This window comes from Mchenga conophoros, linkage group LG11 (assembly GCF_057382185.1).
Source record: "Mchenga conophoros isolate Kocher_MC1m ecotype Shallow Benthic linkage group LG11, M_conophoros_male_GT1.1, whole genome shotgun sequence".
In the NCBI taxonomy this organism is placed as follows: domain Eukaryota; kingdom Metazoa; phylum Chordata; class Actinopteri; order Cichliformes; family Cichlidae; genus Mchenga; species Mchenga conophoros.
The window spans coordinates 8,535,476-8,561,890 of NC_140536.1; the positions used below are offsets into that span (position 1 = coordinate 8,535,476).

The 26,415-nt window shown below is 42.3% G+C and overlaps 3 protein-coding genes across 3 annotated transcripts; 2 read left to right on the forward strand and 1 right to left on the reverse strand.

Annotated features, from left to right (window-relative positions):
• Positions 1-2,676: 2,676 nt before the first annotated feature.
• On the reverse strand, positions 2,677-5,943 carry LOC146563562 (uncharacterized). The gene is made up of 4 exons (XM_085290256.1): positions 5,470-5,943; positions 4,399-4,547; positions 3,535-3,699; positions 2,677-3,457 (listed from the first exon to the last, which is right to left on the reverse strand). The coding sequence occupies exons 2-4, from the start codon at positions 4,453-4,455 to the stop codon at positions 3,368-3,370; spliced, it is 312 nt and encodes a 103-aa protein (XP_085146382.1). The 5' UTR covers positions 4,456-4,547; positions 5,470-5,943; the 3' UTR covers positions 2,677-3,367.
• Positions 5,944-9,058: 3,115 nt separating this feature from the next.
• On the forward strand, positions 9,059-9,363 carry LOC146563563 (histone H1.3-like). The gene has a single exon (XM_085290257.1). It carries the CDS (start codon positions 9,059-9,061, stop codon positions 9,341-9,343), a length of 285 nt encoding a protein of 94 aa, XP_085146383.1. The 3' UTR covers positions 9,344-9,363.
• Positions 9,364-19,033: 9,670 nt separating this feature from the next.
• LOC146563564 (histone H1.3-like) lies at positions 19,034-19,338 on the forward strand. Its single transcript, XM_085290258.1, has one exon. It carries the CDS (start codon positions 19,034-19,036, stop codon positions 19,316-19,318), a length of 285 nt encoding a protein of 94 aa, XP_085146384.1. The 3' UTR covers positions 19,319-19,338.
• Positions 19,339-26,415: the final 7,077 nt, after the last annotated feature.

Consider the following 26,415-nt stretch of genomic DNA (forward strand, 5'->3'; position numbering starts at 1 on the left):
GAGGAAAGCGGGGAGGATCAATAAGGACTCCAGTCACCCCAGCCATAAACTGTTCAGACTACTTCCATCAGGAAGGAGGTTCTGCAGCATCCGGTCCCGTACCAGCAGACTGAGAGACAGCTTTTTCCATCAGGCCATCAGACTGCTGAACACGTCATAGACACCTCAGCTTCACTACTGGAACTTCAACATTATGCACTACATACTGTACAGTAACGCCACTGTTTTGCACATGTCTCACTCTGTATATTTTTATATATTTTATTTATTGTTTACTCTATTTAATTTGTAAAATATGTGTATACACACACACACGTAGAAAAACATTTAGTAGACACATCCAGAATCTTTTTTTTTTTTTTTTTTACATATACTATTATATATTGTACATATATTTATTAGTTTCAGATTTAGCCATTCGTATATTTTGCCTGTTTATGTTATTGTATTTTGCACAACTCTGTTGCTTGTGAAGCTCGCACACAAGAATTTCACTCGCATGTACTATACCAGTGTACCTGCACATGTGATGTGACAATAAAAAAATAAAAAAATAAAAAAAGTGAAAGTGAAGATATGCATCGGATTCAGTACCACATACGAAGGTACCGGGTCGGATTTGAAAATATCGCATTTGTGCTGTTCACACTGTCATACCATGGTCGGATATCAGTTGCATAGGGTCAAAAAAGTCATATTTGATGTGCTTTCACCGGCAGTGTGATCGTAGCCAGAGACAAAACAAAAAAAAAAAAAAATGAATGGGACCAATTAACCACCAAGACAACTGTTAGAGTTTGTATTGTTGATTGTCATTTATGCTTAGAAATATTTAACCATAGATGCTTAGAAGTATATAATCATTTGTAGATTGAAAGAATGTCTCATCCTACACTCAGAAAAATAAAAGGTGCCAACTGGAACCAAAAGTGGTTCTTTAGACTGATGCCATAGAAGAACCTTTTTTGGTGCCACAAAGAACCTTTCAAACAATGGTTCTTTGAAGAACCATTTCTTTCAGTGGTTCATTGAAGAACCTTTAAAGGTGCCCCAAAGAACCATCAAGAAATGGTTCTTTGGGGCACCTTTAATGGTTTTTCAATGAACCTTTTTAAAAATGGTTCTTTAAAGAACCATTTTTAAAAAGGTCCTTCAAATGGTTCTTTAAAAGAACCATTTTAAAGAACCTTTTTTGAGTGGTTCTTTAAAAAACCATTTTAAATCTTTCAAAATAAAATGCATCATAAATTGAATTTGAGTAGGGTAAAAATAAATACGAGCACAGCATAGACATATATTAATGGTTTATTGTCATTTTGTAGTTACCAAAAGACAAAAAGGCATTTTAACCCTCAGCACAACATCACTACTAATACATGTCACATATTAGTGTTTTAAACAGTAATAATTTAATATATTTGCTATACTATAAATAAATATATATAAATACTATAGCTACAGATAACACAACAATACATTTATTGTTTAATTAATAAAACATCAGAAAGTGATAAAACACATTAGAAATAGCAATAGCTTCATAACAGACCAATAAATCAACACATTTTCATCAGCAGATGTTTGCATGTTCAGTAAAAATATTTCAACAACAAGTTTATGATTAAAATGATCAATGAACTTTAGCATTACGCTATGTAATGTACGTTTCATGTTGTACTCATGGTCTTTTGTTAGTCCAGTTTAGGATAATGTCTCTGACGTATGTTTCATATCAAATACAGGGAGTGCAGAATTATTAGGCAAATGAGTATTTTGTCCACATCATCCTCTTCATGCATGTTGTCTTACTCCAAGCTGTATAGGCTCGAAAGCCTACTACCAATTAAGCATATTAGGTGATGTGCATCTCTGTAATGAGAAGGGGTGTGGTCTAATGACATCAACACCCTATATCAGGTGTGCATAATTATTAGGCAACGTCCTTTCCTTTGGCAAAATGGGTCAAAAGAAGGACTTGACAGGCTCAGAAAAGTCAAAAATAGTGAGATATCTTGCAGAGGGATGCAGCAGTCTCAAAATTGCAAAGCTTCTGAAGCGTGATCATCGAACAATCAAGCGTTTCATTCAAAATAGTCAACAGGGTCGCAAGAAGCGTGTGGAAAAACCAAGGCGCAAAATAACTGCCCATGAACTGAGAAAAGTCAAGCGTGCAGCTGCCAAGATGCCACTTGCCACCAGTTTGGCCATATTTCAGAGCTGCAACATCACTGGAGTGCCCAAAAGCACAAGGGGTGCAATACTCAGAGACATGGCCAAGGTAAGAAAGGCTGAAAGACGACCACCACTGAACAAGACACACAAGCTGAAACGTCAAGACTGGGCCAAGAAATATCTCAAGACTGATTTTTCTAAGGTTTTATGGACTGATGAAATGAGAGTGAGTCTTGATGGGCCAGATGGATGGGCCCGTGGCTGGATTGGTAAAGGGCAGAGAGCTCCAGTCCGACTCAGACGCCAGCAAGGTGGAGGTGGAGTACTGGTTTGGGCTGGTATCATCAAAGATGAGCTTGTGGGGCCTTTTCGGGTTGAGGATGGAGTCAAGCTCAACTCCCAGTCCTACTGCCAGTTTCTGGAAGACACCTTCTTCAAGCAGTGGTACAGGAAGAAGTCTGCATCCTTCAAGAAAAACATCATTTCCATGCAGGACAATGCTCCATCACACGCGTCCAAGTACTCCACAGCGTGGCTGGCAAGAAAGGGTATAAAAGAAGAAAAACTAATGACATGGCCTCCTTGTTCACCTGATCTGAACCCCATTGAGAACCTGTGGTCCATCATCAAATGTGAGATTTACAACACAGTACAGTACAGTACACCTCTCTGAACAGTGTCTGGGAGGCTGTGGTTGCTGCTGCACGCAATGTTGATGGTGAACAGATCAAAACACTGACAGAATCCATGGATGGCAGGCTTTTGAGTGTCCTTGCAAAGAAAGGTGGCTATATTGGTCGCTGATTTGTTTTTGTTTTGTTTTTGAATGTCAGAAATGTATATTTGTGAATGTGGAGATGTTATATTGGTTTCACTGGTAAAAATAAATAATTGAAATGGGTGTATATTTGTTTTTTGTTAAGTTGCCTAATAATTATGCACAGTAATAGTCACCTGCACACACAGATATCCCCCTAAAATAGCTAAAACTAAAATCAAACTAAAAACTACTTCCAAAAACATTCAGCTTTGATATTAATGAGTTTTTTGGGTTCATTGAGAACATGGTTGTTGTTCAATAATAAAATTATTCCTCAAAAATACAACTTGCCTAATAATTCGGCACTCCCTGTATATGTCATATCAAAACAAGCCCACACCTGCAGTTGTTTCAGTTTTTCACTGGTGTTTCCTGTCAGCTGGTCAACCTCACATCCATATCAGCCAACCAAATGACAAGTTCCTCCCTTTGTGCTTCAAATCCCTCCCACTCTGAGACAAGGAGCTGAAAGAGATAGAGAAAAGAGTAAATTATAAAGAAGAGAAAAGTGAAACCCTCCTCAGAAGGTCTGACTCGCATACCTGCAGTTGACCTGTGATGGACTCCAGTTTGGCGTTCACGTCATCCCTCGCCGATGCCAACAGCCGAGTCTGCAGGGTGCCCTGGAAGAGCTCAGTTAATGTTCGACTCCTCCTGGTCAGGCTCTCCAGCTGGATGAGCCGAGGTCTCCCCTCTCGCCGCTGCCTCTGAACACAGAAACACAAATTGCATCTGAAGCAGGAGGTGCAGATTTTTTTTGCTATTCTTTTCTAAATCCAGGCTAGATCACGTGGAGGTATTTGGAAAACTTTTTTGGCCAGCGGACAACTGTTGTCTTGCAGAAAGTCAAATCAAACATATGCGATACACAATCAATTCACAAGAACACATAAAAAAATAAGTCCAGTTCTTGCCTGATTTCAAGTGAAATCTGCATCAAAACAGGGTGACAGAAGTAAAACGAGAGCACAAAGCCTCACTTTTTACAAGCCTGCTATTACAGTTCTCCTCTATGCAGACGACTTTCCTGTTTTCAAGGCACAACTTGGATCTGCTGTACGAATCTTATGGATACACACTAAATGAAACAATAGTGTGCATGACTCCAGATTCTGATCCCTCATCCTAATATGGTCCCAACATAGCAACAGCAAGAAAGCAAATGTTGAGGCTTCAAAATACAAAGTCCATAAACCAATGGCTGACATGGGTTTTATCATAAGGGTGATAAATATACAGATTTCAGTCTGTCTTAGAGATTTGATGTTCATTTACCTGCAGATGCACTATACGTACCTGCTCCATGGTTTTTCACAACATTTTGCACATCACTATTTAATACAGGAAGTAGGTGAACTAAAACAAGTCATCGTTCTTTGTGAGAGGACCATATTAATGAAACCAACCTCAATGACATCATAGGGATCCCTAAAGATGCTCCTGCTGCTTTTCTTCCTCCTCATCCTAAGCTTCCTTCTCCTTGTCCTCGCCTTCCATCCAATTGTAATTCAACCTAATTGTGTTTCTCCCCCTCCTCTTCCTCATTTTGTTGGAGCTGTGAACACAATTAATGTGAATCTGGATTAATTTGTGCAAACAAGAAAAATCTACAGCTTTTTGGTCAGAGGTGCTCTTGTGATTTAAGCCGGGTAGAGTAGATTTATGTGTTGATGCTACCTGCTTCAGCTCTGGCTGCTGAGTGATATTTACACCCTGGCTGGATTACAAACTTTAACCATGTGCTGAACTTTGGCCCGGCGTTGATACCTCTTGTTAGTATAACGACCTCTTCTTAGCTTGTATGTATGATGTATGATGGTGGATAAATGAAATATACAAAAAAATTAACTATATTACAAAAGAACATCTACCTTGGAAACATCAAATGACCGGAGCATAACTTGTCAACTAGTCCGAAACTAAGTTATGCAGGAACAGTCAAAGACACACCTTCTCATGTCACATTTCTATTCATTTCTATATAATTCGATTAGACAATAAAGAGTTATCTAATCTAATTATTCATTCAAAACACTTATGCATAGCTGTATTTTATACAGCTCATACAGAATTCAAAGTACAGGTTCATGTGAGTATTTAATGTACGGCTCAGATCTACAGAATTTCAAGAGTTTCTAGAGCAGACACAGAGCTCACGTCATAACAGGCTTCAGGCGCCATTTTAGTGACTTTAACAATATATTAAATTTTAATTTCGGTCTAGCTGACATTAGGTTATGTACGCAGCACGCAATTGAACCACATATTTTAGAAGCCAAAGGTTCAAATTAGCTGGGAGCAGCTTCACTTAATTATAACAGTGGTTTTGTTAGGAAAACAGTTGGATACTAAATTGCGTTGACCTCAACGGCTAACGTATCTAGCTAATCGCTACTGTTAGCACAACATTAACAGCAAGCTACAATGACGAGTAACAAAAACAAAACAGTAATAAGGTTTTAATGAAAATGTTTTACCTTTTCTAACAGTCCCAGAATCCACAGCTTCAAAGTCCAGCAGGTACTGAAGACTGTTATCCGTTTCGCTGTCACCGTCCGTGAGTTTTTTTTCCCGAAGGTCAAGGCCCGCCGCTCGCACACTCTGTCTGCGCATGCGCATCCCAACGACTGACCCCCTCCGTCCGCTCCCGGGAGGTTATAGTATGACGTGTTCTGACGTCTCTCTCTCTCTCCCTGTCATTTATTTGGCTCGAAACACATATTAACAAATTGATCAGTGATGAACAACTACTCAGATCATTTACCTAAGCAGTGTGCTTTGTCAAAACGAAGTCTGTGTCCATTACACTGACATTCTGTTCTGCAGTTGTTATTTACTTGTATTTTATAATTTGACTTTACATACTGCTGGGTGGTTTGTAAAGTTTATTATTATCATTATGCTATATTTTCAAAAATATATAATAATCTCAAAAGTAATGCCTTGGAGTAGAAAATAGTAATGCTTTATTAAAATTTAAAACTAAAGTACAGTATTTGAATGTGTGTATTGTGTCTATTGTTTGCAATTATTTCTAACTTTTATTTGAATATTCAGTTTCCTACCATCTTCTCTTAAAGGGTAATTGCCAGGTATCCCGCCCTTCCCCTTCGCACACACATGCACACAAAGAAAACACACAGTATAATTCACAGCCTCATTATAGTGAATAAATATTTATGACATTTACACCATCAAACTTAGATTTGATAAAGAACCTTTTGTTCTTTAAAGAACTATTTGTAATAGCTGAAGAACCATCCACAAAATAAAAAGGTTCTTTGACGTATGATGGTTCTTTAAAGAACCATGAAGACATCTGAAGAACCATTTAAGAACCATAATTTTTCTGAGTGTAAGAGGTCTGTAACAACTCTGTGTGGCATGAAGAGGGGGTGAGTTCACTCCCCTACAGAGGAGAGATCGTATCTTCCTTTGCTGATTTATGGTATAGTAAACACACGTATATCTGTTTAAGTATAAGAGCCTTTTGTTTAGATAAATGAACTGCTGGACTTCCTTACTGTGTTATCTAGGATGAGGGGGGTCTACCCTCTTCCTGACCAAGGATGTTTGCTTGTGTGCTTTTATGACCCTTTGATCAGCAGTACCCCCCCCCCCCCCACACACACACACACACACAGGCAAGGTACTCTTTGTGTGAATGTAGACGTCATATGTTAATGAACCTATGCATATTCATGTAACCTCAATAAAAGGACAGTGGTACGGGAGAACGGACGAGAGCAACTGGGGTCAAGCGAAGGAACGGTGCCTGTCCGGTTCTCTCCCGTGCACGAGAAACATGAAGAAGCTTGCCTACTTGTGTCTTGCTTTGCAGTGTAATTATATTGTCTTCAACGTTCCAGCGGATAGATTCAAGCTACAAACCTATCATTAATTGGTCCTTCGAGAGCCGGAGCCCTGGAGTCGACATTCACCGAGGGGAGAAGAGGCACGCTGAAAGACTGACGTCAGCCAGGAAGTTCCTGTGGATTCGCTGTCTGTCTTTTCTCCTCGATGAATGGCGATCGGCGGGATTCGAGGCTATACTACACGCTAAGCAACACCAAGTAAGTTTAAGTCTTTGCCGCTGTGTGCAGCAAAGCACGCGGTCACTGTGTGAGACTGCGTTGTAAGTCTTTGCCGCTGTGTGCAGCAAAGCACGCATCCACTGTGTGAGGTTGCGTTGAAAGTCTTTATCACTGTGTGCGATAAAGCACGTGCGTCCGGTGAGTGTCCGGTTTTGAAATCGCCCTGGGTGTGTGTCCCGAGCGTCCCTTCATTGGGTTTTGTCGCGCGACTGGGTGAGCGTCCCACAACTGGGTCAGGGTCCCGAGCGGTCCGGTGTGAGTCCGGAGTAGGCCTATTTTGTGTTATTGTCATCTTCGTCCTCGTCTCGTTGTTGTTGTTGTTGTGTGAGTGTGTGCGGAGCAGAACACGTGGTCTGTGACACCGACTGTTGTTGTTATCATGGGTTTCTAAGCAACCAAGAGTGAGTTGGAGGGAGACAGACGTTTGTGCTGGACTTTGCTCCTGGCAGCTGACACAAAATGTTAACTCTTTAGCTTGCCCTGATCGACAACAGCCTGTGTGCCAGACCATAGACGTAATTGAGGTGGATAGTTGTTAAAAGTAATCTACATTAAGCTTGTGGTTGCTTAAATTCAGTACAATGACATATGAGGAGAAGTGATATAGGTAAATATTTAAACTAATGAAGTGCATAGAGGCACTTGACCTGTGAGGAAGACTGTCGTCTTATTATGAGCCATTGTTGAAATATACAGCACGCCTGTGAAAACAACTAATATGCTGCAACTACTGTGTGATGTTGCATTGCAGTTTTCTTTTCCTGAGCTGATGAGCAGGCTACACATTATCAGATCGAGAGCTGTCTGAGAACTACTCAAAGAGAGGAAAACAGAGCTATGACTCGTGTGTGTGTGTGTGTGTGTGTGTAGCATCAGCATCATGTTTTTGTTTATTTGTTTTGTTGGGTTGAAAATAATTAAATAAACGTGTGATCATGCCTATGGATCACCATGGCACATATCTCCAGCCATATGGTTTATTTATGCAGATGAAAAAGTGAGTGTGAATGTGTCTGACATCACAGTGTTTTTGTGCACTGTGCAAAAGTAATTGCCTTTGATTGTGAGTGAGAGCGGTGATTTTGCGGATCACAAGCTATTATAAAGAAAAAAAAAGAGTGAAAAAGAGACAAATTACATTGTAGACGAAGAAAAATAATCACAGGAAAAAGGTTTTTGTGTTGATCAGCCGAAAAACAACTACAATGTCATTTTCTGCTTTTAAGAAAGGATTGTTCACAAAAACACAGAGAGAGAGAGAGAGAGAGAGAGATGTGTGTTGATTAAGCAGTGATGATGATAATGAACATGTCTTAGTTTGTCACTTTCAGGTGAAAAGCAGACCTGTATCAATTTTCCACATGCAGCGGTCGGACGAAAATGTAAACAATAGTTGTTAAACAATAGTTTAATAATTGGAAACGTTCAAGCCAAGTTTCTGGCTGACTTATTTATAGCACGATCTGTCTCAAAACTCTCACTCTTACCTGAAGAAAAACCTGATCAGCAGCGGCAGTATCGGAGAAGAGGCTGCAGAAGCAACCTAACAAAGCACAAGAGAAGAAGAAAAGCAAACCCATCTTCCTATCTGATTGGATGAATTCCACGGAGGGGCGAGCAAGATGGCGGCGTGAAGAGGAGTTTTTGTTTGAACTCTTAGAACGAGACATTTATTTGACGTCTTTCTGGCTTTCGGGACCTTTTGGAGATCAGCGCGCTAAGCTTGCTGGATCTGAGGCCAGGTTCGGCGGCGGCAGCATGTCAACATGTTCAGAAAGGACTGAGTGACTCGGCAAGCCACATGCGGCTAGCATGCTGGCTAGCGACCATAGCTACATGAAAGAAATGGACCCTGAATGATGCGCTCAACGTGCCGGCTGTGGTCGGAAAAGCTCCATCATAAACACGCCCTGTGCAGAGGTCCAAGCCGAAGAAGGTCGGCCCCAGCGTGAGCGAGCTGATCGTGAAAGCCATGGCCGCTTTCAAGGAGCGCAACGGCGTGTCCGCGGCCGGTCTCAAGCAGGCTCTGGCTGCCGCAGGCTACGATGTGGACAAGAACAAAGCCCGTGTCAAGACCGCCTTCAAGAGCCTGGTGGCGAAGGGCACTCTGGTGCAGACCAAGGGCACCGGGGCCTCCGGATCTTTCAAGATGAACAAGGCTACTGAGACCAAAGCCAAGAAACCGGCAGGACCTGCTAGAAGTCGCCCAAGAAGGCAGCAGCAGCAGAACTTCAGCAACCGCATCAGAGGACAATAGAATGAGAGTGGTGAGAACACAAATTTTGTTATTAAATGTGGGAAATCAAAATTTGGGTTAGCAAACCTGGGGAAAAGAAAACTGACTGCTTAAGTTGGAAAATTGTGAAGGAGTCTGAAACATATACAAACATATACAGAATCACACAGAACAGGCATTAACCCTACTAACACAAACACAAGAGAGCTTATGAAGATTAGACAACATCTTCAGCATGTGAGTCTGTTTATCATCTTGTCCAAGTCACTTAGTGTGATGCAAAGACCAGTGGACTCATAGCACATTGGTTAAGAAATGATCAAATAATAGTAGAGAAATGTGTAGGAAAGGCAGAGAACATGCTCTGCTGGATATGCAGCTCCACAGACATGCATTAAACCTGCCTAAAAACACAAACACACATGCAATGAAAATTAGCTTGTTATCTTTCATCAGTGTTAAAATAGTGTCAATTTAGCAGACATCCATCTATCCATCCATCTTCATCCGCTTTGTCCGGGGCCGGGTCGCGGGGGCAGCAGCCTAAGCAAAGAGGCCCAGACCTCCCTCTCCCCAGCCACCTCCTCCAGCTTGTCCGGGGGAATACCAAGGCGTTCCCAGGCCAGCCAAGAGATATAATCTCTCCAGCGTGTCCTGGGTCTGCCCCGGGGCCTCCTCCCGGTGGGACATGCCTGAAACACCTCACCCAGGAGGCGCCCGGGGGGCATCCTTGTCAGATGCCCGAACCACCTCAGCTGGCTCCTTTCGATGTGGAGCAGCAGCTGCTCTACTCTGAGCCCCTCCCGGATGGCCGAACTTCTCACCCTATCTCTAAGGGAGAGGCCAGCCACCCTTCGGAGGAAGCTCATTTCCGCCGCTTGTATCCGCGATCTCGTTCTTTCGGTCACTACCCACAGCTCGTGGCCATAGGTGAGGGTAGGGACGTAGATCGACCGGTAAATTGAGAGCTTCGCTTTTACACTCAGCTCCCTCTTCACCACGACGGACCGGTGCAGCGTCCGCATTACTGCAGCTGCAGCCCCAATCCGTCTGTCGATCTCCGGCTCCCTTCTCCCATCACTCGCGAACAAGACCCCGAGATACTTGAACTCCTCCACTTGTGGCAGGAACTCATCCCCGACCTGGAGTGGGCACTCCACCCTTTTCCGGCTGAGAACCATGGCCTCAGATTTGGAGGTGCTGATCCTCATTCCCGCTGCTTCACACTCGGCTGCGAACCGTTCCAGTGTGAGCTGGAGGCCTTCACCCGATGAAGCCAACAGAACCACATCATCTGCAAAAATCAGAGATGAGATTCTGAGGCCACCAAAGCGAAAGCCCTCCGCCACTTGGCTACGCCTAGAAATCCTGTCCATAAAAATTATGAACAGAACCGGAGACAAAGGGCAGCCCTGGCGAAGCCCATCACCCACCGGGAACGAACCAATGCGAACCAAGCTCTTGCAACGGTTGTATAGGGATCGAATGGCCCGTAGCAATGGGCCAGACACCCCATATTCCCGCAACACCTCCCACAGGACACCCCGAGGGACACGGTCGAATGCCTTCTCCAAGTCCACAAAACACATGTAGACTGGTTGGGCAAACTCCCATGCACCCTCAAGTATCCTGGAGAGGATAAAGAGCTGGTCCAGTGTTCTGCGACCAGGACGAAAACCGCATTGTTCCTCCTGTATCCGAGGTTCGACTAACGGACGAACTCTCCTTTCCAGCACCCTGGCATAGACTTTCCCAGGGAGGCTGAGGAGTGTGATCCCCCTGTAGTTGGAACACACCCTCCGGTCCCCTTTCTTAAAGATGGGGACCACCACCCCGGTCTACCAGTCCACAGGTACTGCCCCTGATCTCCACGCAACATTGCAGAGGCGTGTCAACCAGGACAGCCCTACAACGTCCAGAGCCTTCAGGAACTCGGGGCGGACCTCATCAACACCAGGGGCTCTGCCACCAAGGAGTTGTTTAACTGCCTCAGTGACCTCGCCCCCGGAAATTGGCGGGCCATTCCCCTCATCCCCAGACTCTGCTTCCTCCTCGGAAGACGTATCAGTGGGATTAAGGAGGTCCTCGAAGTATTCCTTCCACCGCCTGACAATTTTCTCAGTCGACGTCAGCAGCGCTCCGCCAGCACTATACACAGAATTTAGCAGACACTTGTTATCAAATACTGAATTTATCCAAGAAAAAAAAATTGACTCTCTAGGTTGCAGGACAACAATTTAAACTTTTGTGGAAAAAAGAAAAAAGATCCTGGTTTGACCAACCAGAGATCAGACAATAAATTTAGTTGTTGATATAGTAAATTGGGAGAAGCTTCCTGCTTGATTGAGCAGCATAAGTAATTTACTGTATGAGGGAAATTGTCTTTTGTGATACTATTTTGAACATGCATTTCTGTTGTCCTGTCAACTTAGTGGGTTAATAGCCGATATGCAAATTATTTGATTGGTTTTTAGATTAATGAAAGGTGACTGAATTCTTGCACAGGTGACTGAATTCTAGCACGAGTGAATGGGATGTGTTGGAGTTTGTTAGAGTGGAGACTCTAAAACACTGAGTTTCCTGTTTTGATGTGCGAGTGAATCCTGTATTTAGATACACAACTCTGAATACGTCAGAACAAACGTCTTTTGTGAAGTGCATGACAGCATGTCACATGTTTTATGATGAAGGGAAAAGGAAAATTGAATAAAATAGATCTGTGGCCTAAATGAGTGAAGAGCACAGACCTGGTGATTAAACTCATAGTTATGTGGTGTGGTGTGTTGTGCAGCTGATGGTTGGTTTGGAGTGAATCTAGCTGATGATTCTTCTCCTGTTGTGAAGTTGATGAGGAGCTTGTGTCATGACTTAACAAGGCCTTTTTATTTTGATACTTTCACAGTGCACTGAGAGTTTGGTTTGATAATCTTTGTTATTTTTCATTTTTATCTTTTGAACAGGCACTGATTTTGTTTGTCTATTTCTTTTCTTTAAGCAGATCTGCACGTCAGAAATTAAAAGTGCTATTTTCTCCACATTAAAATGGGTTCTGGAGAAAGCTACTTATTTGGGACAATTATTAAATGAGTGTCCCAGCCTAAAAAAGGATTCAGCTATGTAATCCGACCTAAAGTTCCTCTTTTTCTTTTTGAGATGACGTCATTTTGCTGGAAGTGGAAACTAAATGCGACGACAGGTTCCACTATCAGCAAAGAAAGAAAGAATGAATGCATGAATGAATGGAAATAAAAAAGAAAGCTGACTGACTGGTAAAAGAAGCTGTGAGAAATTGTATACATCTGCGCAGTGCTAACATTTGCATTTTCTTTTCTACAGCATTACAGTTCTTCATGTGGTTTGATCACATGATTTATACCAGGACAACTGGTTGATGTTTTTCCTATTACAGGATTTTTGGGTTTATGTGTGAGGAAAACTGTGTTTACCGGTTATGAGTGGTGATGCTGTTACATTGTGTTTTTGGGAAAATGTGACGGTTACTTTGATGATATGAATAACATATTTTCCACAGCAATGGATGGTTGATTTTATGGTGTTTTTATGGCACCTCTGGAACCCGTTGACCTGTGTCTGACCTCCGTCTGACCACAGTCAATGTGTATTGCTAATGTTTGTTTCTTTGGGAATGCTGTGGAGGATTCAGCTGAAACGGACAAGTGACATGAGTAAAACAAATGAGAGATTACGGTATTTATGGAATAGTTTATTATGGGCTCATTTGCTGGCCACTTTTGGACCCATAATAATATATGAGTGGAGTGACTTTGCTTAAGAGAAGTCACTGATTACATTAATGTTAACTGAGCACATGGGATGATCCATGTTTGAGGCGAATTATGGTAATGATAGTGATTTAATGATTTGAGAAAACCTGCACATGACACTTGTCTTGCCCGTGCTGAATGCTTATTACTCTTTTGATATAATTGTTTATAAGTGTGAAGGTTGATTTTATTTCCAGATCTTGTGTATGCAGGCTCCTGGTGGAGCCAGTTTTTAAGACGGGGATCCAGGTTTGGTGAGTTGACGCATGGTTGTCCATGCGTCAAGAGGTGGGGTCCAGAATTAATATTAAACAATGTTTACTATTATTGTTGCAGTGATTTGTGTGATTAGCTGTTTATTTACAAGTATTAAATCTATGCAAGTGGTGCATCCATGTTCAGATGAGGCTTTGATGGCCTATAAGTGAAGTTCACTGAACTAAAGAATGTGGTTTGATGATTGTTGACATGCTCTCCAAATAGAAGTCTTTCTGAAATACAGGTGCAGCAGTGAGAAGCAGAAACATTCCAGGCATAGCCCAGGCAGTGGTTGAGGTCAAAGGTCAAGCTGGTTGGGGCCCATCATGAAATCAGCTGAACTAGGAGGAAGGCAGAGAAGCTGAGTGTTTTGAGACAGATCAAGCAGGCCCAAAATCAGGACTATGCATGACGAGAAGGAGTGCCTGAGAGGATCGTCCACAAGATGGGAGCTGAGGCCCGGAGAGAGACTTCAGGAGGATCAGAAATCATCTTTAGCACAGCAGACATGACACAGAGAGCTGTGCTACTGAGCTCCAGGAGATTTTAAATAAAATGAAAGATTCAATATTGACGCTGAGGAAGACAACTAAGGTGTACGACGTGCTCTGCCTTAAACCTTCAGCAGCATTGGAACATGAAAACTCGAAGGATGAGGGAGCGTGCCAAGCTCCATCGACAGCGCAGAAGGAGTTCGAGGATGACATCATGATTCTGTGAAAAGCACAGGAACCAGAAACTATGGTGGTGATGACAGCAGTTTCCTATGAACATCACCTAATGCTGTACCACTGTACTGTGAATACGATGATACCCCGAAGACTGCTGGGATCATAACAGCAGTAAGACAACCCTGCACCCTTTCCACAGAGGGGTTTTTCTGCAGAGCGTGGACAATTAAGGAGTCATAAATATCCCCCTCACAGAACGAAGGCTTAAATGAGGTGATGGGGGTTGGTGGAGGCCATAAAACTAGAGTGCTGAGAGGTCTGCAACTTTGGAAATAGCTGAGACCCATGTTGACAAACAACAAAACTAACTGGTATGTTTGAATGTTTATTCTACATACATTTGGACTCTGGTCCTATGGACAATGAAACAACTGGAAGAGACATGTATGACGCCCTGCAGAACTCAAACCACTCTGCAGAGACATGTGATTTGCACACCTGAAGGAAGCGTCACCAAGCTGAGATGTTTTTGAAAATGTTACTTTCTTGTTTTCACTATTAAATCAACAATTTCTTTGGTTGCTCGTAAGATGCAGTTTGCCATGAGATGAGCTCAATGAATGGGATAACCGCTAATACATTTGTTAAACTGTACTTTTACAGTAATTTAGGGTGATTTGACATATGCTGAGTATAAAAATGTTTGCATTGAAACTAGAGCTGGGCGATAGAACGATAACGATATGTATCGCGATATAACTTTTACTCGATAGAGAAATTAAGCTATCGCGATAGACCTCGCCGCTCTTGTCCTCTTAAAAAAAAAAAAAAAAAAAAAAAAAAAGATCAGCCAATCCAAATTAAGTAGCGCAGAGCCGAACCAATCACAGCCGCAGCGTCACGTCGCGTGACTTGTAACGTACAGCACAAGTGCCAAGCCGCATGTGTGTTTGTTTGGGAAGCAGCCAGCGGGTAATGGAGGAAATGAGTGTGCCGACTAGAAAAATCAACCGAGCGTGACCGAAGAGAAAACAGATAATGGTTCCAACGCCGGAGAGATTGTCGAACGGAAGAGCCATAGAAGTTCCGTAGTGTGAAGGTATTTCGGCTATTTCAAGTCTGACAAAAAACAGAGTAGCGTGCACTGTAAATTGTGCCGAAAGCAAGTCTGGAAATACAATGAACTGGTGCATGCGTCACACTGTGCGCCACGTTATTGTTTCGGTGAAATGAATTTCTACAATACTGTTAATTCTACTCTCTGCAGTGTTTAAATGCTTACATATACACACAGTTACTGTCCCTCCACACATACGACTCGGTTCTGCTTCTATGCCCCAGCTTTGTTTACTTTTTCCCACCGAGGCTTCTAGACTTCTGATTGGCCAACATTTCTGCACGGTTAGGAATCTAGCGCCACCTGCTGCTTTGGCATGTTCATAGCAGCGTTTTCCTTCATTTCTGCCTTTATGTGTGGACGGGATTATTTTTTAAAACGGAAACGGAAAATCTCCGTTTTCAAAAATACCCGTGTACGTGTGGACGTAGCCCCAGTCTCTGACTGGAAGCGCTAATTCGTCATTCGGCTTTTGTCAGACTAAAGTAACTGTTAAAACTGTTTGAAAAGCTAAGCTATACAACAAGGAGAGATTGAGAATTTCCTTTTAGTTCTCAGTTTATTTGATATTGACAAAAGTTAGTCAGTTTTGTCTGTTCTTCTGTAACACAAACTAAGATTTATTTTTAGAATTAATATTTTGTTTCTAAGTGGAATTGACAATTTAGTAGTCTGTTTCGTTTGTTCTATTTTGAAACTTAAACGCTTTAGCGGCTGCCTTTTGTGTAGTTTGCAATATTTGCCTTTATTTATCTGAAAAAGTCTCATGTTCCTTAAGTACATCTACCCTGTTGAACTTATTATGGGAAATAAATAATATAATAAATAAATAAAAACAAGCTGCTGATTATTTCACATTTTACTTGTGAGCAACGGCACATTTAAATCTTACAAATATAGTTATTTGGCTTATATCGTGATAGATATCGTTATCGCCTGAAATGAAAAAAACATATCGTGATATGAAAAAATCTCATATCGCCCAGCTCTAATTGAAACTGTCAGACATGAGGTATTCATAACTGGGAACTTTTCTAGCATAAAGGTCAAAAACGGGGGAATGTTAGAGTTTGTATTGTTGATTGTCATTTATGCTTAGAAATATTTAACCATAGATGCTTAGAAGTATATAATCATTTGTAGATTGAAAGAATGTCTCATCCTAAGAGGTCTGTAACAACTCTGTGTGGCATGGAGAGGGGGTGAGTTCACTCCCCTACAGAGGAGAGATCGTATCTTCCTTTGCTGATTTATGGTATAGTAAACACACGTATATCTGTTTAAGTATAAGAGCCTTTTGTTTAGATAAATGAACTGCTGGACTTCCTTACTGTGTTATCTAGGATGAGGGGGGTCTACCCTCTTCCTGACCAAGGATGTTTGCTTGTGTGCTTTTATGACCCTTTGATCAGCAGTACCCCCCCCCCCCCCCCCACACACACACACACACACAGGCAAGGTACTCTTTGTGTGAATGTAGACGTCATATGTTAATGAACCTATGCATATTCATGTAACCTCAATAAAAGGACAGTGGTACGGGAGAACGGACGAGAGCAACTGGGGTCAAGCGAAGGAACGGTGCCTGTCCGGTTCTCTCCCGTGCACGAGAAACATGAAGAAGCTTGCCTACTTGTGTCTTGCTTTGCAGTGTAATTATATTGTCTTCAACGTTCCAGCGGATAGATTCAAGCTACAAACCTATCATTAATTGGTCCTTCGAGAGCCGGAGCCCTGGAGTCGACATTCACCGAGGGGAGAAGAGGCACGCTGAAAGACTGACGTCAGCCAGGAAGTTCCTGTGGATTCGCTGTCTGTCTTTTCTCCTCGATGAATGGCGATCGGCGGGATTCGAGGCTATACTACACGCTAAGCAACACCAAGTAAGTTTAAGTCTTTGCCGCTGTGTGCAGCAAAGCACGCGGTCACTGTGTGAGACTGCGTTGTAAGTCTTTGCCGCTGTGTGCAGCAAAGCACGCATCCACTGTGTGAGGTTGCGTTGAAAGTCTTTATCACTGTGTGCGATAAAGCACGTGCGTCCGGTGAGTGTCCGGTTTTGAAATCGCCCTGGGTGTGTGTCCCGAGCGTCCCTTCATTGGGTTTTGTCGCGCGACTGGGTGAGCGTCCCACAACTGGGTCAGGGTCCCGAGCGGTCCGGTGTGAGTCCGGAGTAGGCCTATTTTGTGTTATTGTCATCTTCGTCCTCGTCTCGTTGTTGTTGTTGTTGTGTGAGTGTGTGCGGAGCAGAACACGTGGTCTGTGACACCGACTGTTGTTGTTATCATGGGTTTCTAAGCAACCAAGAGTGAGTTGGAGGGAGACAGACGTTTGTGCTGGACTTTGCTCCTGGCAGCTGACACAAAATGTTAACTCTTTAGCTTGCCCTGATCGACAACAGCCTGTGTGCCAGACCATAGACGTAATTGAGGTGGATAGTTGTTAAAAGTAATCTACATTAAGCTTGTGGTTGCTTAAATTCAGTACAATGACATATGAGGAGAAGTGATATAGGTAAATATTTAAACTAATGAAGTGCATAGAGGCACTTGACCTGTGAGGAAGACTGTCGTCTTATTATGAGCCATTGTTGAAATATACAGCACGCCTGTGAAAACAACTAATATGCTGCAACTACTGTGTGATGTTGCATTGCAGTTTTCTTTTCCTGAGCTGATGAGCAGGCTACACATTATCAGATCGAGAGCTGTCTGAGAACTACTCAAAGAGAGGAAAACAGAGCTATGACTCGTGTGTGTGTGTGTGTGTGTGTGTAGCATCAGCATCATGTTTTTGTTTATTTGTTTTGTTGGGTTGAAAATAATTAAATAAACGTGTGATCATGCCTATGGATCACCATGGCACATATCTCCAGCCATATGGTTTATTTATGCAGATGAAAAAGTGAGTGTGAATGTGTCTGACATCACAGTGTTTTTGTGCACTGTGCAAAAGTAATTGCCTTTGATTGTGAGTGAGAGCGGTGATTTTGCGGATCACAAGCTATTATAAAGAAAAAAAAAGAGTGAAAAAGAGACAAATTACATTGTAGACGAAGAAAAATAATCACAGGAAAAAGGTTTTTGTGTTGATCAGCCGAAAAACAACTACAATGTCATTTTCTGCTTTTAAGAAAGGATTGTTCACAAAAACACAGAGAGAGAGAGAGAGAGAGAGAGAGAGATGTGTGTTGATTAAGCAGTGATGATGATAATGAACATGTCTTAGTTTGTCACTTTCAGGTGAAAAGCAGACCTGTATCAATTTTCCACATGCAGCGGTCGGACGAAAATGTAAACAATAGTTGTTAAACAATAGTTTAATAATTGGAAACGTTCAAGCCAAGTTTCTGGCTGACTTATTTATAGCACGATCTGTCTCAAAACTCTCACTCTTACCTGAAGAAAAACCTGATCAGCAGCGGCAGTATCGGAGAAGAGGCTGCAGAAGCAACCTAACAAAGCACAAGAGAAGAAGAAAAGCAAACCCATCTTCCTATCTGATTGGATGAATTCCACGGAGGGGCGAGCAAGATGGCGGCGTGAAGAGGAGTTTTTGTTTGAACTCTTAGAACGAGACATTTATTTGACGTCTTTCTGGCTTTCGGGACCTTTTGGAGATCAGCGCGCTAAGCTTGCTGGATCTGAGGCCAGGTTCGGCGGCGGCAGCATGTCAACATGTTCAGAAAGGACTGAGTGACTCGGCAAGCCACATGCGGCTAGCATGCTGGCTAGCGACCATAGCTACATGAAAGAAATGGACCCTGAATGATGCGCTCAACGTGCCGGCTGTGGTCGGAAAAGCTCCATCATAAACACGCCCTGTGCAGAGGTCCAAGCCGAAGAAGGTCGGCCCCAGCGTGAGCGAGCTGATCGTGAAAGCCATGGCCGCTTTCAAGGAGCGCAACGGCGTGTCCGCGGCCGGTCTCAAGCAGGCTCTGGCTGCCGCAGGCTACGATGTGGACAAGAACAAAGCCCGTGTCAAGACCGCCTTCAAGAGCCTGGTGGCGAAGGGCACTCTGGTGCAGACCAAGGGCACCGGGGCCTCCGGATCTTTCAAGATGAACAAGGCTACTGAGACCAAAGCCAAGAAACCGGCAGGACCTGCTAGAAGTCGCCCAAGAAGGCAGCAGCAGCAGAACTTCAGCAACCGCATCAGAGGACAATAGAATGAGAGTGGTGAGAACACAAATTTTGTTATTAAATGTGGGAAATCAAAATTTGGGTTAGCAAACCTGGGGAAAAGAAAACTGACTGCTTAAGTTGGAAAATTGTGAAGGAGTCTGAAACATATACAAACATATACAGAATCACACAGAACAGGCATTAACCCTACTAACACAAACACAAGAGAGCTTATGAAGATTAGACAACATCTTCAGCATGTGAGTCTGTTTATCATCTTGTCCAAGTCACTTAGTGTGATGCAAAGACCAGTGGACTCATAGCACATTGGTTAAGAAATGATCAAATAATAGTAGAGAAATGTGTAGGAAAGGCAGAGAACATGCTCTGCTGGATATGCAGCTCCACAGACATGCATTAAACCTGCCTAAAAACACAAACACACATGCAATGAAAATTAGCTTGTTATCTTTCATCAGTGTTAAAATAGTGTCAATTTAGCAGACATCCATCTATCCATCCATCTTCATCCGCTTTGTCCGGGGCCGGGTCGCGGGGGCAGCAGCCTAAGCAAAGAGGCCCAGACCTCCCTCTCCCCAGCCACCTCCTCCAGCTTGTCCGGGGGAATACCAAGGCGTTCCCAGGCCAGCCAAGAGATATAATCTCTCCAGCGTGTCCTGGGTCTGCCCCGGGGCCTCCTCCCGGTGGGACATGCCTGAAACACCTCACCCAGGAGGCGCCCGGGGGGCATCCTTGTCAGATGCCCGAACCACCTCAGCTGGCTCCTTTCGATGTGGAGCAGCAGCTGCTCTACTCTGAGCCCCTCCCGGATGGCCGAACTTCTCACCCTATCTCTAAGGGAGAGGCCAGCCACCCTTCGGAGGAAGCTCATTTCCGCCGCTTGTATCCGCGATCTCGTTCTTTCGGTCACTACCCACAGCTCGTGGCCATAGGTGAGGGTAGGGACGTAGATCGACCGGTAAATTGAGAGCTTCGCTTTTACACTCAGCTCCCTCTTCACCACGACGGACCGGTGCAGCGTCCGCATTACTGCTTGTGTGCTTTTATGACCCTTTGATCAGCAGTACCCCCCCCCCCCCCCCACACACACACACACACACAGGCAAGGTACTCTTTGTGTGAATGTAGACGTCATATGTTAATGAACCTATGCATATTCATGTAACCTCAATAAAAGGACAGTGGTACGGGAGAACGGACGAGAGCAACTGGGGTCAAGCGAAGGAACGGTGCCTGTCCGGTTCTCTCCCGTGCACGAGAAACATGAAGAAGCTTGCCTACTTGTGTCTTGCTTTGCAGTGTAATTATATTGTCTTCAACGTTCCAGCGGATAGATTCAAGCTACAAACCTATCAACAACCTAAAATAGAAATACTGATGAACTAAAAGCACAAGCAAACTGAAGTAGGAAATATAACACAAACAACATAATAATGAATAAAAAAGACTCAAAACTATTAACAAAAAACACTGTGTAAACCACCCAGGGACCATAGCGCACACATAGTTTGTGTGCTTTCGGATGTTTGTTGCATTTGAAATTACCTACAACTTAAACATCCTTTAACTTTAACGTCCCTTTATGCTTGCTACTCTTTTGTAGCTCAAATTCAAATTTTATTTGTGACATTCACAATAATACACACAGTCCGACATGCAGTGAAATGCTTATTGCTGTGCAAGTCCCGAGAAGAAATAACTTCAATGATACTGAAAACAAACAAACAAAAAGCGACTTTAACCCCTGACTATGGTGCACGGTTTTGCCTTTTTGATCTCTTTTTATGCGACATCTCTGGTAATTAATAAACGAACAGGACTGTGTATCATGTGTTATTGTTTAGGCTTAAATCGGCTCACAGGCACGTGAATAATTCCCTAAACCTTTCTCTCCACCTTCTTCCTGTTGAGAATAGATTCTTAATGTACATCAAAGGTAAAGAGAATATAGTTTGTGATTGCTTGCAACATTATAATATTGCGGTTAATGAGTGTAAGAATACAAAATAGCAAAAAAGGCCTGGGATGGGAACAAAGAACTGAGGTACAGGGCAGAAGGACAATCAACCCCCACCCCCAGGACAGTAGCAAGAGTTACTGAGGGTGAGGAGCAGACAAAGGGCAAACGGGCACTACCTTAAAAGGAGATGGGGGTCAGGGTGTCAGCACCCTTGGCCACTGTACTAGTGTATTTCCATTGTGGGGGTGTTTACTGTAGGGGGGAGGAGACCAGAGGTTATAACTGTACTGTTGTGTGGAGTTCTTTAGATCAGCCTTTAGCATAGGACTGCATAGGAATGCAGTGTGCTGATCTCCAGATGCATCTGTAAGAATAATGGGTAATAAAAGGATTGTGTAAAACATGGAAACATCTCAGGGTGATCTCTACCAGGACCAAAAGAATCGCATAGACCGGCGTTGTCTCGACATTCCAAATGAATCTTTTTATCTACAAGCTGTGTGAGAAATTTGATTTGTTCATCATCTCCGACTCTTTCAGGAGGATTTTCAATCCTTCCAGCTGGAACCACCCACTTCACTGGAATACTAGAAAGAAGCACAGCTGTCTTACTAACATACAAAAACATGATCAGGATAAGATGGTGGATGAAAAAAAATCCTTCACTGGAAATGGGACAGGGCCGTTTCTAACTTTTTTGAGGCCCTGTGCAAGATTTTGTTTGGCCGCCCCTATTTTATAACATTATACAGGGAGGTTACAACTCTTAAAGATGATCTGTGGTGATGCATCAGCGAGGTACACTTTAAAAAGAAAAAGAGCTGGATATGTGAATCTAAAATTCAAATAAACATTTTTCATGTTCATCCAGCTATTCAGTCAATTCAGTGTCCTGCTATTTGTAGTTTAATTTTTTAAATGAGATGTTTGTTATCGTATTGCATAAGTATTCCTCACACATCAATCAGATGCTACACAGTATAATTCTACTGACGACAGGACATGGAGACGACAGACTGGAGACAAAAAGAAGAACTAACATATAAAAAGAAATCAAGAGCTATAACTAACAAACTCATGGGTACTTAACCATAATATACTCAGGAACGAGAACATAAATAATTTCTGAATTTAAAGACTATTTATGATAAGTACATAACAAATTCAAAATACTGAGTCAAAGGCAGCAGCCGAGTATAAACAATGAGTTAAAATCAATTAGAAAGGACAATGGGAGCAAATGAATGGACGGAAGTACAGAAAGACCAAAGATTACAGAATAAATCAGGAAATTAAGTCACCCTCTACCTAGAGGATTTAATAAAGTCACAGAATCAAAAATGTCCAAGAAGTTTGGTTTCTTAATTGCAGTTAGAGTGTGAATAAGAGTCTTTGAGTTTCAAGTATAGTTTTCCATTACTCACGACTCTGTTAAGACTACAGATAATCTCTAAATACATCAGATTTTTATAGTAATCTCACTTCCTCTGCACAAGTTGACACACACAGACTTATAGCGAGACAAACAATTGTCTCTGTCTTGTGCTGTAGTGGCATCACAGGGCTTGTTTTCAGTAACCCTTCCCTGTCTTCTATAGAAGAGCCAGTCCAATTGCCATTTACAAATCACAAAATATAAGAGAGATGCATAACAAACAAGTCATTCAAACATTTCATGGTTATTAGTATATTGTGTTTTAAATATCTTTAATGCATTAACCAATGATAAATGAACCTTTGTGACATGTGAAGATGAAATCTTAAAATAAATGGAAACTTTCTTTAAATCATGGTTAAGAGTTACGTTGGGTGAGTGCTGAGTATTTGTATATGTGTGCATGAGGGTGGGAATGCATGTTTGTGTCTGTGTGTGCCTGTTTGTCTGTGTCTATATGTCAGGTCGGGTCTTAGATTCCACCTTTCTGGGAACTCCCAGGCCCTCCAAAGTATGGAGGCCTATCTCCCCTCACCACACTCCCTGCCGGTGACTGATGCCCTCGGGGGTCGGTGCGTTGGTGGTTCTTGGTGTCCAGGGCTGGGTGCTCAGGTATGTACCAGCTCACTCCCGGTGGCTACTTCAGCCAAGTAGCCACCGAGAGGGCCTCTTCCAGGGCGTAGAGGCCCCTTGGGCCTCTGGGCCTGCGGCTCGGTTCACTCTAGCACGCCAGTGCAGCCCCCTCTGGCTTCTGCTCTGTGACTACTGGGTGACCACTCGTCTGAGGTTCTCCTCAGCTCTTCCCAGGAGGGTGGCACGGATGCCCCTCTGGTGGTCCTCCTTGGGCTCTCGCACTCTGGGGCCTCTGGATATCTGGAACCTGGATCTCCTCCATACCTGCTTCATGCCCTGGGGGACGGGGCTATGGCCCTCTACACCCTCTAGCAGACCGTTACATGGGGAAACCTTTTGAATACAAGCGCGCTGATCCACACAGGTGTGCACACAGGTGTTCACTGTTCATAGACATAAACTACACCTTTCTTGGCTGCTACTTCAAAGCACATTGTGCACTGTCTGTCCTGCGTGCTGCACAACAACATTCAATATTTAGTATTTACTGCTGTTTACACTTAGCTAGATTAATGCGATGGTGTTGTGTTTAGTATGTTGCTTTGTTTTGGTTTTTTTTGCTTGTTTTCTCTTCTTTTTCTCTCAACAGTTGATCCAGGAGATTGTTTTTTCTTTCTCTTTTTAAGTTTCTCACTGTCCCTCTTCCCTTCTGTTTTTCTTTTCCTTCATCTTTCTTTCTCCTTTTCCTATCCCCCAGTCATATCTGTCCTGTCTGTAACAACTGAAAATAAAATAAAATAAATAATAACAACAAAGGTCGATCAAATGGACCAATACGGCAAGGCCGTGATGATCCATTTGGCAAAGTAAATCCCTTGGGTATCCTTGTTGATCTTCAGACAACAATTCTGACGGCTAAAGAACCAAATGGGACAGGCAAAAAAAAAAAAAAAAACAAGAGTTACACACATGCCTATGAGAAGACCAGGGCCCGTATCCCTAAAGCTTCTGAGAATCCTCTCAGAGAGCTCCTAACTTAACCTAAAAATTCCTTGCCAGGAGTTTTAGCTTAGAAGTGATTCCAGAACATTTTCAGTGAACTCTGAGCAAGGAATGGATGGAAAATCCTATCTCAGTGAGGAGGTGTGGTTGACCCCGTTGCTAGGTATGAGTCATCATTTCAAAAGCCGTGATTGGTTGATCCTACAAGTTTGATGGAAATGAGCTTTTGGTGATAACGAGCAAAGGATGTACCCTCAAATCAATAAACATATTATATACTCTAATCTTATGCTGACTGTAATTGTAAATAATATTTCACATTCAAGAAAATATCTGGAAAATGAATAGTAAGCTGTAGGGGTTATAGCCTAACATTAGAATCTAAAATATGTGAAAACTTAAACTCATTACACCCTGTTCAAATAATGATTCGTGTCTTATTTGCTCATATTAATATCCTAGCTGGCATATTTTGTACTTTCACTCCCATATGGACCCCGTTGAAAACAAGATGGCCTATCTCAAGGGGCTGTCCTTAATGAAGTAGAAATCACAACGTTACAAGTCCAGTGTGGTCTTAACGAGGGTAACACGGCTCAGCTTTTAGCAATGTCTGTGATTGCAGACCCAAGTCATCACTGCTGCATTGTTGCATTTTCCCGGTTGCCAAATACCTCGGGGTTGTGATTACTTTCGTCTCTGGTGTAATAGTGTTGTGGCGTCGAGTTGGTGAAGTAATTGCATCTCTAAGGAGATCCACCACAAACATGATTCCTGCACGATCCAATCTGTAGCGTCTCAATAATTCCCTGTCATCCAGTGTTTGCAGGACATCTCTCCTGCCTCTTCTGTTGGCCATTTTGTGCAGCTGCTTAGGGGAACTCCTAAGCCACTAAAAGTCCTCTTCCCTGCTCTTAGCAGATCTTGCCTTAGGAGCCCTTTTAAGCGTTAGGAATCTTGAGGAATAGCTTTTATATTAACTGGGATTGTCGTGTCACTTTTAGGGGAAATTCTAAGAAAACGTCATGACTCTGAGAATTTTCTTAGAATTTGGCCGCTAGGAGCCACTTTTTGCACAAAGATTCTTTAGGGATACGGGCCCAGGTTTCTTGTTATTTGAGGTCTTCCTCAATTTAACAGTAACATGCAACACACACTGTATTCATATTGTATTTGATCTGAATGAAAAAGGTACTTTACTCACTGTTGAATATTATGTAATTGTAAATTAAATGTAAATTGTACTGAAGGTCTTTATTGTTTAAGCAATAAATTCAGTCTCTGGATAAATGAAGATTTATTGTTCAAAAAGAGTCTTACAGTACTGATACATCTGTTTAGAAAACAGGAAGTGGTGGGCTTACATTACTTAACATTTCTGGCATAAAGCAAAAATGATAGCACATCCTTTCAAGCATGAAAACAAAGAGAAAGCATCACACTAGTTAATGAAAAAGGGTAGAAGCTAATTGTTGAAGAAAAAGCTGTTCCTGTCTTCCTTTTTTCTTATAGCTTTTTATATTATATTTTTGTTTTGTTTTTTAAACATTTTTCTTATTATTCATTTATTTTTACTGAAGCTGATATGCAAATGGGAAGAAGAATGTAACCATTTGACTTTGGTCCCCTTCTTGATTTCATGTCATTGCCTGAAAAGTAAGAAAATACATGTTTGAAGTATATATGTGCGATTTTAAGCAAAGAACAAAATACAGAAACAGAAGGGAACAGGGCTGTTTTGTTTCTGTCCTTTGATCCAGTCGGAGCCTTCAAAGATGTGTGGGAAAACAAACATGAAACACAAGGAACTTTCAAAAAGTGAAAAACAACTAAAAAGAAAAACAAAATGCATAATGTGTCTCTAACTCTACATCAGTTTCTAAGACTTTTCGAAAATATTAAATTTTAAATTTAATATCAAAACAACCAACAAAAATCTGCCCTGTTGCTTGAAATGACTGTGAGACCATTGAGGCATTTGTGCACGGAAAGTTAGCGGTGAAGTCAGTGGAGAGCCAAAAACTCAAAAGCCTTTAATCAGAAGGACTTAGAGTAATTTAATTAGAAATGTAATCTTGAAGATGTGTGTGGATGTAAAATTCCAAATATTTTGCATTTAAAAAATCAAAAAGATGCATGCGCATTTAATG

What these genes read in the sequence shown, in the direction of transcription:
- LOC146563562 (XM_085290256.1), bottom strand. Translation starts at nt 4,455, where the DNA reads ATGAGGAGGAAGAAAAGCAGCAGGAGCATCTTTAGGGATCCCTATGAT. An exon ending in ATCCCTATGATGTCATTGAG is followed by an intron (nt 3,700 to 4,398) that starts GTTGGTTTCATT and finishes TTCTGTGTTCAG; the next exon opens with AGGCAGCGGCGAGAGGGGAG. An exon ending in CCATCACAGGTCAACTGCAG is followed by an intron (nt 3,458 to 3,534) that starts GTATGCGAGTCA and finishes TATCTCTTTCAG; the next exon opens with CTCCTTGTCTCAGAGTGGGA.
- LOC146563564 (XM_085290258.1), top strand. Translation starts at nt 19,034, where the DNA reads ATGGCCGCTTTCAAGGAGCGCAACGGCGTGTCCGCGGCCGGTCTCAAG.
- LOC146563563 (XM_085290257.1), top strand. Translation starts at nt 9,059, where the DNA reads ATGGCCGCTTTCAAGGAGCGCAACGGCGTGTCCGCGGCCGGTCTCAAG.